This window comes from Salmo salar, chromosome 22 (genome assembly GCF_965601325.2).
Source record: "Salmo salar chromosome 22, fSalSal1, whole genome shotgun sequence".
NCBI classification, from domain to species: Eukaryota; Metazoa; Chordata; class Actinopteri; order Salmoniformes; family Salmonidae; genus Salmo; species Salmo salar.
Window position 1 is genome coordinate 26,542,350 of NC_138312.1, and position 12,302 is coordinate 26,554,651.

The 12,302-nt window shown below is 42.2% G+C and overlaps 2 protein-coding genes across 3 annotated transcripts in view; both read right to left on the reverse strand.

Moving 5' to 3' along the window:
• LOC106582955 (voltage-gated potassium channel subunit beta-2) overlaps nt 1-543 on the reverse strand; it is a 190,470-nt gene extending 189,927 nt beyond the window's left edge. The window contains exon 1 of one of the 2 annotated variants that reach the window (XM_045705366.2): nt 442-543. The gene's annotated coding sequence lies outside the window, so the exon portion shown is untranslated. The remainder of the gene's footprint in view (nt 1-441) is intronic. The other variant, XM_045705367.2, reaches the window with a different exon arrangement.
• Nucleotides 544-676: 133 nt separating this feature from the next.
• Nucleotides 677-5,201, reverse strand: dj-1 (protein). Its single transcript, NM_001123523.1, is given in 6 exon segments — nt 677-1,293; nt 2,287-2,373; nt 3,569-3,638; nt 4,184-4,243; nt 4,444-4,545; nt 5,153-5,201. Coding segments are annotated over 6 exon segments (522 nt in total). The 5' UTR covers nt 5,195-5,201; the 3' UTR covers nt 677-1,132.
• Between the last annotated feature and the right edge of the window lie 7,101 nt (nt 5,202-12,302).

The window sequence follows — 12,302 nt, forward strand, 5'->3', positions numbered from 1 at the left end:
TTTGCTTTGAATAATCAATCACGAGTTTGCTACGATTACCGTATGCACACAAAACTAAGAAAGGCAGCGATGATGAACAGCGTTTTTGTCAATGATGATGTATAGCGGTCTCTCCTTCGCCGGTATTTTACTGTCGTGGTCTGGCACATATTGTACTAGCTATGCACTCAGTCAAATCACAAGTAATGAGCAATGAATTCAAATTTACACATCGGTTAGCAACTAATAATTGTAGACTACTCGCTAGCTAGTAAATTAGGCACCATACACTGTGTAATAGCAAGCTCGCTAAACCGGCCGGCTAACCCACTCATCTGCTTGATATAACTTGAGGCTGTGTGAGTGAACAATAACTTGGAAGTACCAGACTACATTGCCACGCCATTAGCATTCAGAGACAACATCATTTGGTACCGTATACAGTAGCTAGCTAGCACCTACCTATGTTTCTTGTCAAGTCAACAATCCTCTGGTCTGGTTCTGAAACAACAGCCCCTTGTCTTTACCGCGTTGACATCCCCAACACACGCTGCTTCAGATCCAAGCCCGTTTATTTGACGTTTTCACTGGCTATTTACGTGAAGACACAACCATGCAAAGATTTTCATTGGCCATACTCAATGTCAATCAACTGAACAGCTAGGTTTCCCGCGCCCACCAGTGATTTCGCAATCCCTTTTACCAGTCCTTAAAATCATATTTATTTTAAGCTCTCAAATCTGCTGTTTAGCCTACCTACATACTGCTGAAGACTACTACTCGTAGACCGAGACTACCAGTAGCAGCACTGTAACGTTACCAATTAAATGTTATAATTGTCGATTCAGTAAGATTATTAATCCATAACCTTTGTATTATTTTCTCTGTGTGATGATGAAACACAAATGTCATTTTTATTTCATGCTGTGGCTACATTCTAAACTACTAGTCTTCACTGGGCAACATATCCCAGTGAAGGAAAGAGAAGGAGACAATAATAAAATCCATGTTATTACTATCATTCATTATCCTGTCAACCATTATTCTTTGATCACAATGATTGGCCTGTGTATCATAATGAACAGTGCTGAGTAGTTGGGGTGAAGTTGATCATGCTGCTTGCAGTGCTTCAGCTTGCGACACTCAACACCACTCAGTCTTTCAGAACCAGGGGTGCTTTGACAGTAGCAGCAACCTCAGCCCCCATGAGCTCCTCTACAATGGCCAGGGCAAACTCAAAGCTGGTTCCTGGCCCACGGCTGGTGATCAGATGGCAATCCTTCTGGACCCGAGCCTCCGAATACGTGTAGTGGCCTAGGGAGTGGAGAGGAACAGTGGTGAGTAGAGAGAGAGACACTATCGTTATGCACAACAGTTTGCAAATGCAGATCATTTAGTACTGCTTCAAATCAGATGACTAATTTTTGTTTTAATCTTTTCAAAAATTCCTACGCCCACCTTAACTTGCATTTGTGCAGTATATATTTTTTAAGTATTTCTGTTACTGTGTTCACTGTTTGAGTCAGGTCAAATGCTGGTGCATAATGACTAGTCTCTCAAGGGATCCGCGTTGCCTTCCACAATTTCCAAATCCTCCTTAGCCTAGGGCAGGGATCAACTAGATTCAGCCGCGGGGCGATATTTTCTTGAGCGGATGGTCAGGGGGCTGGAACATAATTACAAACAATTTGTAGACTGCAAATTGACCGCAAGAAGCCCAAACAGATATAATATTTAACTAAACATAATAATTTCAAACCTGGCTTACATTTGTATACAATCACATATATATTATGCGTGGGAATACTTTGGAACAGATTTCCAAAATGTAAAATTACTTGAAGCTGATTTGCTGGTGTTTTTAGAGTCTTTTATGTCTAACCACTTTATTTGGGGGGCCAAATAAAATCACCCCATGGGCTGCCAGTTGAGGAACCCTGGCCTAGGATCTGGTTTACGAGACTGCATAGACCTTGTATTAATGATTACCATAAAGTATGGAAATCATTTATAGCACCCTCTGCTGGACACAAAAGACCACACAGGCTTATGTCATTGTTCAGTAGTACCGATAATTTGGTTGTGCTCATTGTACTGCAAGAATAAGCTGCATTTCCTGTCACACTGAGCCTGCTGAGTTATCATACAGATATATTTCCTACCTGTGGATGTATTTGGTGTGTAACAACCCGCTAACAAACAACAAAACCACATTGGCTGTGTTAGTCTGTGACCAAGCTATGTACAGTAGTAGAGATTCATCAGCCTGAACCTTAGCCCTGTGGTAGCCTGGCTGTTTTACTTTACCTCCAGTCATCATCTTGTCCTTCGCACCAGGGTGGGTGGTGACCGTGCTGCCGTAGGCAATACCATGTGCCAGCAGCGCCGTGGGACCTGAGGTGAGTAGGGGACTGGAGAGTTAGACCAACACTGTTCTATCTGTAGTCAAAACGTTGAAAACCGACATGGCATTGGACAACGAAGGTCAAATTATTTATTCACAAAAACCCAGAGAAGTCTATCTATACATCTTAATTTCACATGCAGATTGACAACTTTTTGTTTTCCTTTGAGGTGACATCACCACTAAAAGTCAGACTCATTAGTAAAACCGGAAACTAGGATCTAAAACTAACCACATATGGTTTCAATCTACCACTGCATGCCATATTTAGAGGAATGCAAAACCAGAGACAAAACAAAATGGACTTTATGTCTGCTGCATTAGCATCGGCAACGTCCTAGCACTGCTGTGAGCTCATCCTCAGACTGTTAATAAATAGAAAGGGGGAAAACTGGGAAAACTACCATCTCCAGAGACAGGCCAGGGCTGAGAAAGAGGGAGGTAGTGCACCCCTCTCTCTGATGACTCCTGGCATATAATAACAATAATGCATAAATGGATGGTGTTGGACAAACGAGTGATATGTTTCAGAAGGGAGTATAAAATGGGAGACAAGAGGGGCTATGGCATTTATACACGTGCTATATGTGGAGGATTTGAGTCAAGCACTTTTCACGCCTCTGTTCACATTAGAAATAGAAAGCATTATTTTCACAATAGCAGAGCACAATGTGACACTGCTGCTGATTCTCTGTTTGGCAGGTTCATTATATATTCCTGTGGGGACATCAGCCGTTTTCTAGGACGCCTTTCACTCCACTTTGCCAAATGGGTCCCATGTCCTCATTCACAACGTCCTTCCAGTGCCCTTCATCAGCACAGGCGGGCAGACGGGTAGAAAGTCTCAGGGGTAGTGGGCTTTGTCAATGGCAATTATATGTGAATGTTAACCTAAGCTTCAATGGTCAATGTGTGTAAAAGTATAATACAATAGTCTATCATAGAAAAATCTTATTCTGTATTGGTTTCCTGCTCAGTAATAATGGAAAGGCAAGGCAATGTGACAGCCCCAAGTCCCAATCTTATACTACATTCACTGGTTGACAGAAATTGCCAGTTGCTGGCTGATTTAACTCAAGATTATGACCTAAGCAATCTTGCCCCAGCAGATGTCATTGACACAGATGCATTCTGGAGTGTTAGCTCCAGAGATGTATGTGTGTGTTCTCACAGAAGGAACAGTACCTGCACAGATAGCAGCAATCAGCCCTTTCCTGCCCTCCTGGTCCTTCAACACCTCTTTCACAGCAGGGGACTACAAGAGAAACAACATGGGGGCCACATACAGAGAGATGAGGCACTCTACTTTATCATGTAGAATGTGTGTTATAACACTGCAGTAAATGCTCCTCTGCTAGAGGGAATAAGAATTCCCATGAAATGCAGTGGACATTAGAAAAAATGTCATAGATGAGTATGTTTTCAGCATGACAAAAAAAAACAGAATTGAAATGAATTGTGGGACAATGCCACAGAACTTGTAGTTATAAGGGCTAAAACCGTATTAAAATGTGGATTAGTATCATGGTGTCATACTGCATACATTTTTGCTTGTTTTTAATAAACAATAATCATCATAAGATCATAAAAAGTAAATTATATTTTAAATGAAGGAAAATTATGGGACCTTCATAGTTTTCTATCGTAAATTGTCCCCCAAGACAACTAAAACAATTCAAGGGACAAATGTTACAGTATGCACCTGCAATGTTATATTGGCAATGCCAGGGACACACAGGAGAGATGAATCAGCAGCTAAAAGTTCTGGCAATGAATGCTTAACATTTAGTGCATTCCTACCTCTGACAGGTTCTGGGCACCGAGAGCCCCCCCTGGTAGAAGAATCACATCATACGGACCCTGCAACCAAAAACATCAAAAGATACAAGGTCACAGATAGCAAATTCTTATTACCAATTTAAGATGCATCAATCTTGAACATTCATTAATGAAGAATGTTTTAAAGTGCATTATAAACTCTATGATGTCAGAGAACAGCCTGCTATGTGGCCTAATGTGATTGGAGGGTAAGGAGGCAGGAAGGCAGAGAGGGCTCTGACCTGCTTGCGGGCATCCTCCAGGCTGGAATCAGGAACAAGGTAGATGTCTCTGCTGCACTGCACAGGGTCTTTTCCTGTCAATCCTGCCAACGTCACAGCAATCTGCAGGATGTGGACACAAAAAAAGCACAATTACTTCAATAGACTGTCATTAGTCATTGCCTCTTAAATTAATCATAAAATCCCACTACTCAAATATGAGTATGGGACTTTTAATTAGAAAAATATAATCTGCTTCCAATTCTGCACTAGTCACCTTTGACATTTGCAGTGGCTTTATACTCACATGTGTTGAATATGCCAACACACTACCTAACAGCATGACAACGCATTAGCTAATTTATTAACCATATATACGGATCGCATACTGCAGAGTTGTTAATCTTGTCTGTAAATAGGCTAGATTATAATAGCTAGCTAGCCCGACAATTATATCAACATCAAGCTAGCTAACCAGCTACCTACCTAGCTAGCTATGGCAAGACATAGATCTGCATGCATGTGTCAAATTAGCTTGGGCTGCAGCTTGACTGTGGCTAGTTAGGTAAATAAAATAGCCGCTAGAATACTAACTACCTGTAATGTGCAGCTTTTAGCTTGCTAGCTAGCTAAATGGAGCCAGCTAGCCAATACTCTATTGAGATCAGTGTATGTTGCACCACCTAGCTAGCTAATCTAACATCCAATTTAGCTCGATAAATGTACAAACCCCAGCTCTACGCATGACGTCCACAGGTATAACAGTTTCCATCTCCTCTGCACCTTTAGAGAGGATTACTAATGCCTTTTTCCCTGCCATTCTTGAGCGAGTGGGTGAGTGAGTGTCACAACAAGACAGCAAATATCTGTCAGAGAACTTTTATTTTGTCAGGAAGCAGAGCTCTCTGCAGGAACACACATGGCTACACTACAGCTACGGGATATTTGAAAGGACAAACACAACGCGTGCATGGTTGAACTTATCAAAGAATTTCACAGAAGTAATTTGATAAAATCAAACACACTATTGCATATATTCGATGATTCATTTTCATCTAAATATATGCAACATCATTGACTTTTAAACGCAACATACTCTTCACTGGTAGGTTCAATTACATCCACCAGGGGGAGGCATTGACCCATTCATTGTCAATAAAGCTTTTGTAAATAGAGGTGTTTATAAAATAAGCCTTCACTTTTGAGCCTTTGTTTGCCTAACAGATGTAAAAAAAAAAATAATAATAATCTTACATGTGCGCTTGAGGTTTATATTATTCAATACATTATTCAAAACTTCAACGTTTATTATACAGTAACGAGGCGGCAGGTAGCCTAGCGGGCCTGTAACGGAAAGGTTGCTAGATCGAATCTCCCGAGCTGACAATAAAAATCTGTCGTTCTGCCGCAGAACAAGGCCCCTTTTCTTTCTTTTTTTTTTCTCGCCTAAATGACATACTCAAATTTAACTGCCTGTAGCTCAGGCCCTGAAGCAAGGATATGCATATTCCTGGTACCATTTGAAAGAAAACACTTTGAAGTTTGTAGAAATGTGAATTGAATGTAGGGGAATATAACACAATAGATCTGGTAGAAGAAAATACAAAGACAAAAACAACCGTTTTGTTCTACCACCATTTTTGAAATGCAGCAGAAAGCTCCCTGTTCCAGACATAACTCTGGTTGTCCACAAGATGGCAGTAGTGTATGTGCAAAGTTTCAGACGGACAACTTGAAGTATGAGCGAGCTACATGACATTTAGTGTGAAGTCACCCAGGTACATTTGGGCAAATCGTGAAGCAGACATTTGAATTCATATTATATTTTTCTGCAAGAATATCGTCAAATCTGTATACTTGGACTTTGATTTAGATTTTCCAGTATTAGTAGCCATATTATAAGTTCAACATTTGCAAAACAACCAGTTTTCATATCTTCATAACTCTGAATATTCTTATAATTTTGGTCCAAAATGAAAAGGCATGCTGTCGCACAAGGTTAGTAGCTACATTTTACGACAGATACATGGTTTCAGGATACTCCCGTAAAGCCCAGCTCATTGGTTATCTAGCTAGCTTTGTTTGACCCTGATTGGTGCTCTTGCTGCTGGTGATTCTCTTATCCACCTCTACGCAGACGACACCATTCTGTATACTTCTGGCCCTTCTTTTGACACTGTGTTAACTAACCTCCAGACAAGCTTCAATGCCATACAACTCTCCTTCTGTGGCCTCCAACTGCTCTTAAAAACAAGTAAAACTAAATGCATGCTCTTCAACCGATTGCTGCCCACACCTGCCCGCCCGTCCAGCATCACTACTCTGGACGGTTCTGACTTAGAATACGTGGACAACTACAAATACCTAGGTGTCTGGTTAGACTGTAAACTTTACACTTACTTTACATTTTAGTCATTTAGCAGACGCTCTTATCCAGAGCGACTTACAGTAGTGAATGCATACATTTCATACATTTCATTTCATTTCATGCATTCTTTTTTAAAATTGTATTTAATTTTTTTTGTACATACCCTCGTAAAACTGATTATCCTACCGATCCTTGACTTTGGCGATGTCATTTACAAAATAGCTTCCAACACTCTACTCAGCAAATTGGATGCAGTCTATCACAGTGCCATCCGTTTTGTCACCAAAGCCCCATATACTACACACCACTGCGACCCATATGCTCTCGTTGGCTGGCCCTCGCTTCATATTCGTTGCCAAACCTACTGGCTCCAGGTCGTCTATAAGTCTTTGCTAGGTAAAGCCCCGCCTTATCTCTGCTCACTGGTCACCACTGGTCACCCACCCGTAACACGCGCTCCAGCAGGTATATTTCACTGGTCACCCCCAAAGCCTATTCCTCCTTTGGCCGTCTTTCCTTACAGTTCTCTGCTGCCAATGACTGGAACAAATTGCAAAAATCACTGAAGCTGGAGACTCATATCTCCCTCACTAACTTTAAGCATCAGCTGTCAGAGCAGCTCACAGATCATTGCAACTGTACATAGCCCATCTGTAAATAGCCCATCCTTCTACCTCATCCCCATATTGTTATTTATTTTTTGCTCCTTTGCACCCCAGTATGTCTACTTGCACATTCATCTTCTGCACATCTATCACTCCAGTGTTTATTTGCTAAATTGTTATTACTTTGCCACTGCGGCCTATTTATTGCCTTACCTCCCTAATCTTACTACATTTGCACACACTGTATATAGATTTTTCCTATTGTGTTATTGACTCTACGTTTGTTTATTCCATGTGTAACTCTGTGTTGTTGTTTGTGTCGCACTGCTTTGCTTTATCTTGGCCAAGTCGCAGTTGGATATGAGAATTTGTTCTCAACTGGCCTACCTGGTTAAATAAAGGTGAAATTAAAAAAATTAAACTTGACAAAGTTAGAGTCGTTCAAGTGATGGCCGCCCGCGTCATCGGCGTGCCATGAAGGCATCGCTCTCTGACCAAATTTGGTGTCCTATAGGATATACTTCACCCCTAATGATATAGTGAAGTCTGGTTATGTTCTAGGATCTCTGAGGAATATATATGAATGTGATTTGACTCGTTGAAACAACGTTTAGGGTTAGATTTTCACAGATTCCTTTCTTTGCAAATTGAACGAGTGAAAATATAAAATCGATCGTGCATGCTATATGGACCTTTTTAGGATATGGAAAAAGGATTTTATCTAACAAAACGACACTTCATGTTATCTCTGTGACCCTTTGGATGAAAAATCAGAGCAAGATTTCACAATGTAAGTACACATTTCACCTTCAGAGGTGAATTTATCAAACCTATCGCGGTGAAAAAAGTGTTTTGTTGTTAGGAGCTCTCCTCAAACAATAGCATGGCATTTTTTCGCAGTACTAGCTACTGTACATTGGACAGTGCAGTTATATTAACAAGAATTTAAGCTTTCAGACGATTTAAGACACGTACCGACATTTGTTGTTTCTCTAAAATCTGCGATGGTGACACAAGGTGCTGCATGATTTATATCTGTCCCGTTGACGGGACGCCGATCCCTAACAAGTTTTTAACCCATTGTTCCTAGGCCGTCATTGTAAACAATAATTTGTTCTTAACTGACTTGCCTAGTTAAACGAAGGTTACATTTTTTTTAAATGAAAAGATCTGAAAGAAAACTAGTTTAAAAAAAAAAAAAAAATCCCTGATGTTTGTGAAATGAGGGGTCAATAAGGTCATAACGTTCTTGAAGCTCTGTCTGAGCACTTCTGCATTCTCCAGCAGAAGAAGACATCTCTTAAGGCACCCCTGGGAATTATCTTTCAGTGTAAATCCCAGACTTAATGTCTCGGGCATTAGTGTGCAGGCACCCTTCCCAGTTTAATCTGCCACTGTGCATTCTGCTGCAGAGATTCACTTTCATATTTGTGTGAGGAACAAGAGCCCAGTGAAACAGCAGATTAGACAAAGCTTTGGGGGTGTTGGCGGCAGCTTGTTTGTTGCGTGCCTGTGAGCCAATCCAAAAGGCAGTGGTGATTACCTACATATGCAGCTGGGATCAAGTTAGCTAGACCCACAGTGGAATAAAAGCTAATTTGCCTAAAACATTGATTTATTTATCCATTTACTTATTTATTTACAGAAAGAGCTCATAGTATGTTAAAGATCACACTAAGGACACGCCTTTTAGAGTGATTTGCAAACCAGGTAACCTGGTAAGAATGTCAAATCAAATCAAATCAAATGTTATTTGTCACATGCATGTTATTTGCCGAATGAAATGCATACTTACAATCCCTTAACCAACAATTCAGTTTTAAGAAAATACAAAAAAAAAGTAAGAGATAAGAATAACAAATAATTAAAGAGCAGCAGTAAATAACAATATCAAATCAAATCAAATTTATTTATATAGCCCTTCTTACATCAGCTGATATCTCAAAGTGCTGTACAGAAACCCAGCCTAAAACCCCAAACAGCAAGCAATGCAGGTGTAGAAGCACGGTGGCTAGGAAAAACTCCCTAGAAAGGCCAAAACCTAGGAAGAAACCTAGAGAGGAACCAGGCTATGAGGGGTGGCCAGTCCTCTTCTGGCTGTGCCGGGTGGAGATTATAACAGCACATGGCCAAGATGTTCAAATGTTCATAAATGACCAGCATGGTCAAATAATAATAATCATAGTAGTTGTCAAGGGTGCAACAAGTCAGCACCTCAAGAGTAAGTGTCAGTTGGCTTTTTCATAGCCGATCTTTGAGAGTATCTCTACCGCTCCTGCTGTCTCCAGAGAGTTGAAAACAGCAGGTCTGGGACATGTAGCACGTCCGGTGAACAGGTCAGGGTTACAGCAGGTCTGGGACAGCAGGTCTGGGACAGGTAGCACGTCCGGTGAACAGGTCAGGGTTCCAGCAGGTCTGGGACAGCAGGTCTGGGACAGGTAGCCCGTCCAGTGAACAGGTCAGGGTTCCATAGCCGCAGGCAGAACAGTTGAAACTGGAGCAGCAGCACGGCCAGGTGGACTGGGGACAGCAAGGAGTCATCATGCCAGGTAGTCCTGAGGCATGGTCCTAGGGCTCAGGTCCTCCGAGAGAGAGAAAGAAAGAAAGAGAGAAAGAGAGAATTAGAGAGAGCATATTTAAATCCACACAGGACACCGGGTAAGACAAGAGAAATACTCCAGATGTAACAGACTGACCCTAGCCCCCCAACACATAAACTACTGCAGCATAAATACTGGAGGCTGAAACAGGTCAGGAGACACTGTGGCCCCATCCGATGAAACCCCCAGACAGGGCCAAACAGGCAGGATATAACCCCACCCACTTTGCCAAAGCACAGCCCCCACACCACTGAGGGTCGAGGGTCTAGGGGGGGTATAGAGGGTCTGGGGGGTAGAAGCTGTTTAGAAGCCTCGTGGATCTAGACTTGGCGCTCCGGTACCACTTGCCGTGTGGTAGCAGAGACAACAGTCTATGACTAGGGTAGCTGGAGTCTTTGACAATTTTTAGGGCCTTCCTCTGACACCGCCTGGCATAGAGGTCCTGGATGGCAGGAAGCTTGGCCCCGGTGTTGTATTGGGCTGTACGCACTACCCTCTGTAGTGCCTTGTGGTCGGAGGCCGAGCAGTTACCATAACAGGCAGAGATGCAACCCGTCAGGATGCTCTCGATGGTGCAGCTGTAAAACCTTTTGAGGATCTGAGGACCAGTGCCAAATCTTTTCAGTCTCCTGAGGGGGAATAGGTTTTGTCGTGCCCTCTTCATGACTGTCTTGGTGTGCTTGGACCATGTTAGTTTGTTGGTGATGTGGACACCAAGGAACTTGAAGCTCTCAACCTGCTCCACTATAGCCCCGTCGATGAGAATGGGGGTGTGCTCGGTCCTCTTATTCCTGTAGTCCACAATCATCTCCTTTGTCTTGATCACTTTAAGGGAGAGGTTGTTGTCCTTGTACAGCACGGTCAGGTCTCTGACCTCCTCCCTATAGGCTGTCTCATCATTGTCGGTGATCAGGCCTACCACTGTTGTGTCATCAGCAAACTTAATGATGGTGTTGGAGTCGTGCCTGGCCGTGCAGTAATGAGTGAATAGGGAGTACAGGAGGGGACTGAGCATGCACCCCTGAGGGGCCCCCGTTTTGAGGATTGTGTTGTTACCTACCCTTACCACATAGGAGCGGCCCATCAGGAAGTCCAGGATCCAGTTGCAGAAGAAGGTGTTTAGTCCCAGAGTCCTTAGCTTAGTGATGAACTTTGTGGGCATAATGGTGCTGAACGCAGAGCTGTAGTCAATGAATAGCATTCTCACATCGGTGTTCCTTTTGTCCAGGTATGAAAGGGCAGTGTGGAGTACAATAGAGATTGCATCATCTGTGGATCTGTTGGTGTGGTATGCAAATTGGAGTCGGTCTAGGGTTTCTGGGATAATGGTGTTGATGACCAGCCTTTCAAAGGATTTCATGGCTACAGACGTAAGTGCTATGGGTCGGTAGTCATTTAGGCAGGTTACCTTAGTGTTCTTGGGCACAGGGACTATGGTGGTCAGCTTGAAACATGTTGGTATTACAGACTCAGACAGGTGAGTGCTGGGAGTACACGTCCTGGTAATCCATCTGGCCCTGCGGCCTTGTGAATGTTGACCTGTTTAAAGGTCTTACTCCCATCGGCTGCGGAGAGTGTGATCACACAGTCGTCCAGAACAGCTGTGGATTAGTATCACAAATGTGGATTAATATCAGAAACACTAACAATGTAAATTCAGTCTCTGAACCATCTGTGCAAAGCCACAATTGAAATATTTTCAGGTTTTACAACTTTCTTATAGTAAGCCTTTTTTTTATTAGAGTTTTTTTTACTAAGTATAATTGTGCAAAGCAGGAGTCCTTCAAGTACTGCTTTCATTTTCTTAAACAATTCATAGCATTTAAATAAACAAAAAGGGAAATGTGAAAATAATTTGTACTGTAAGATCGTGTGAACAAGTGTTTCTAGTTAGTGGTCTGTGTACTTCAAGAGTGTCAGGATCAGGAATGCTCTGATGATACAGTATACCATCATTTCAAATGGGAGCACAAATGGCCACTGACACTTGGCCACAGAAACCCAACATTATGTTCCTCCAACAAAGAGCTTACTTTAAATGAGATTGAACGCCACAAATCTGATAAGAAACAAATACTAACAAGGGATATGAACAAGTGTCAGGCCTTTTCATCCTCGGTTGGCAGAACTACCAAACATTTTCTTCTTAGATTTCTCTCTCTCTCTCTCTCTCTCTCTGGTATGTGTTCTGTTCATTGGGCCACAGATGAGATCTTCTTGTTTATGTCTGTGAGAGGAGCAGGAGACTGAGTGTTGATCAGTGAACTCTACCTTATTATTATTCCACAGCGAGTTCTGCCTCCTGCA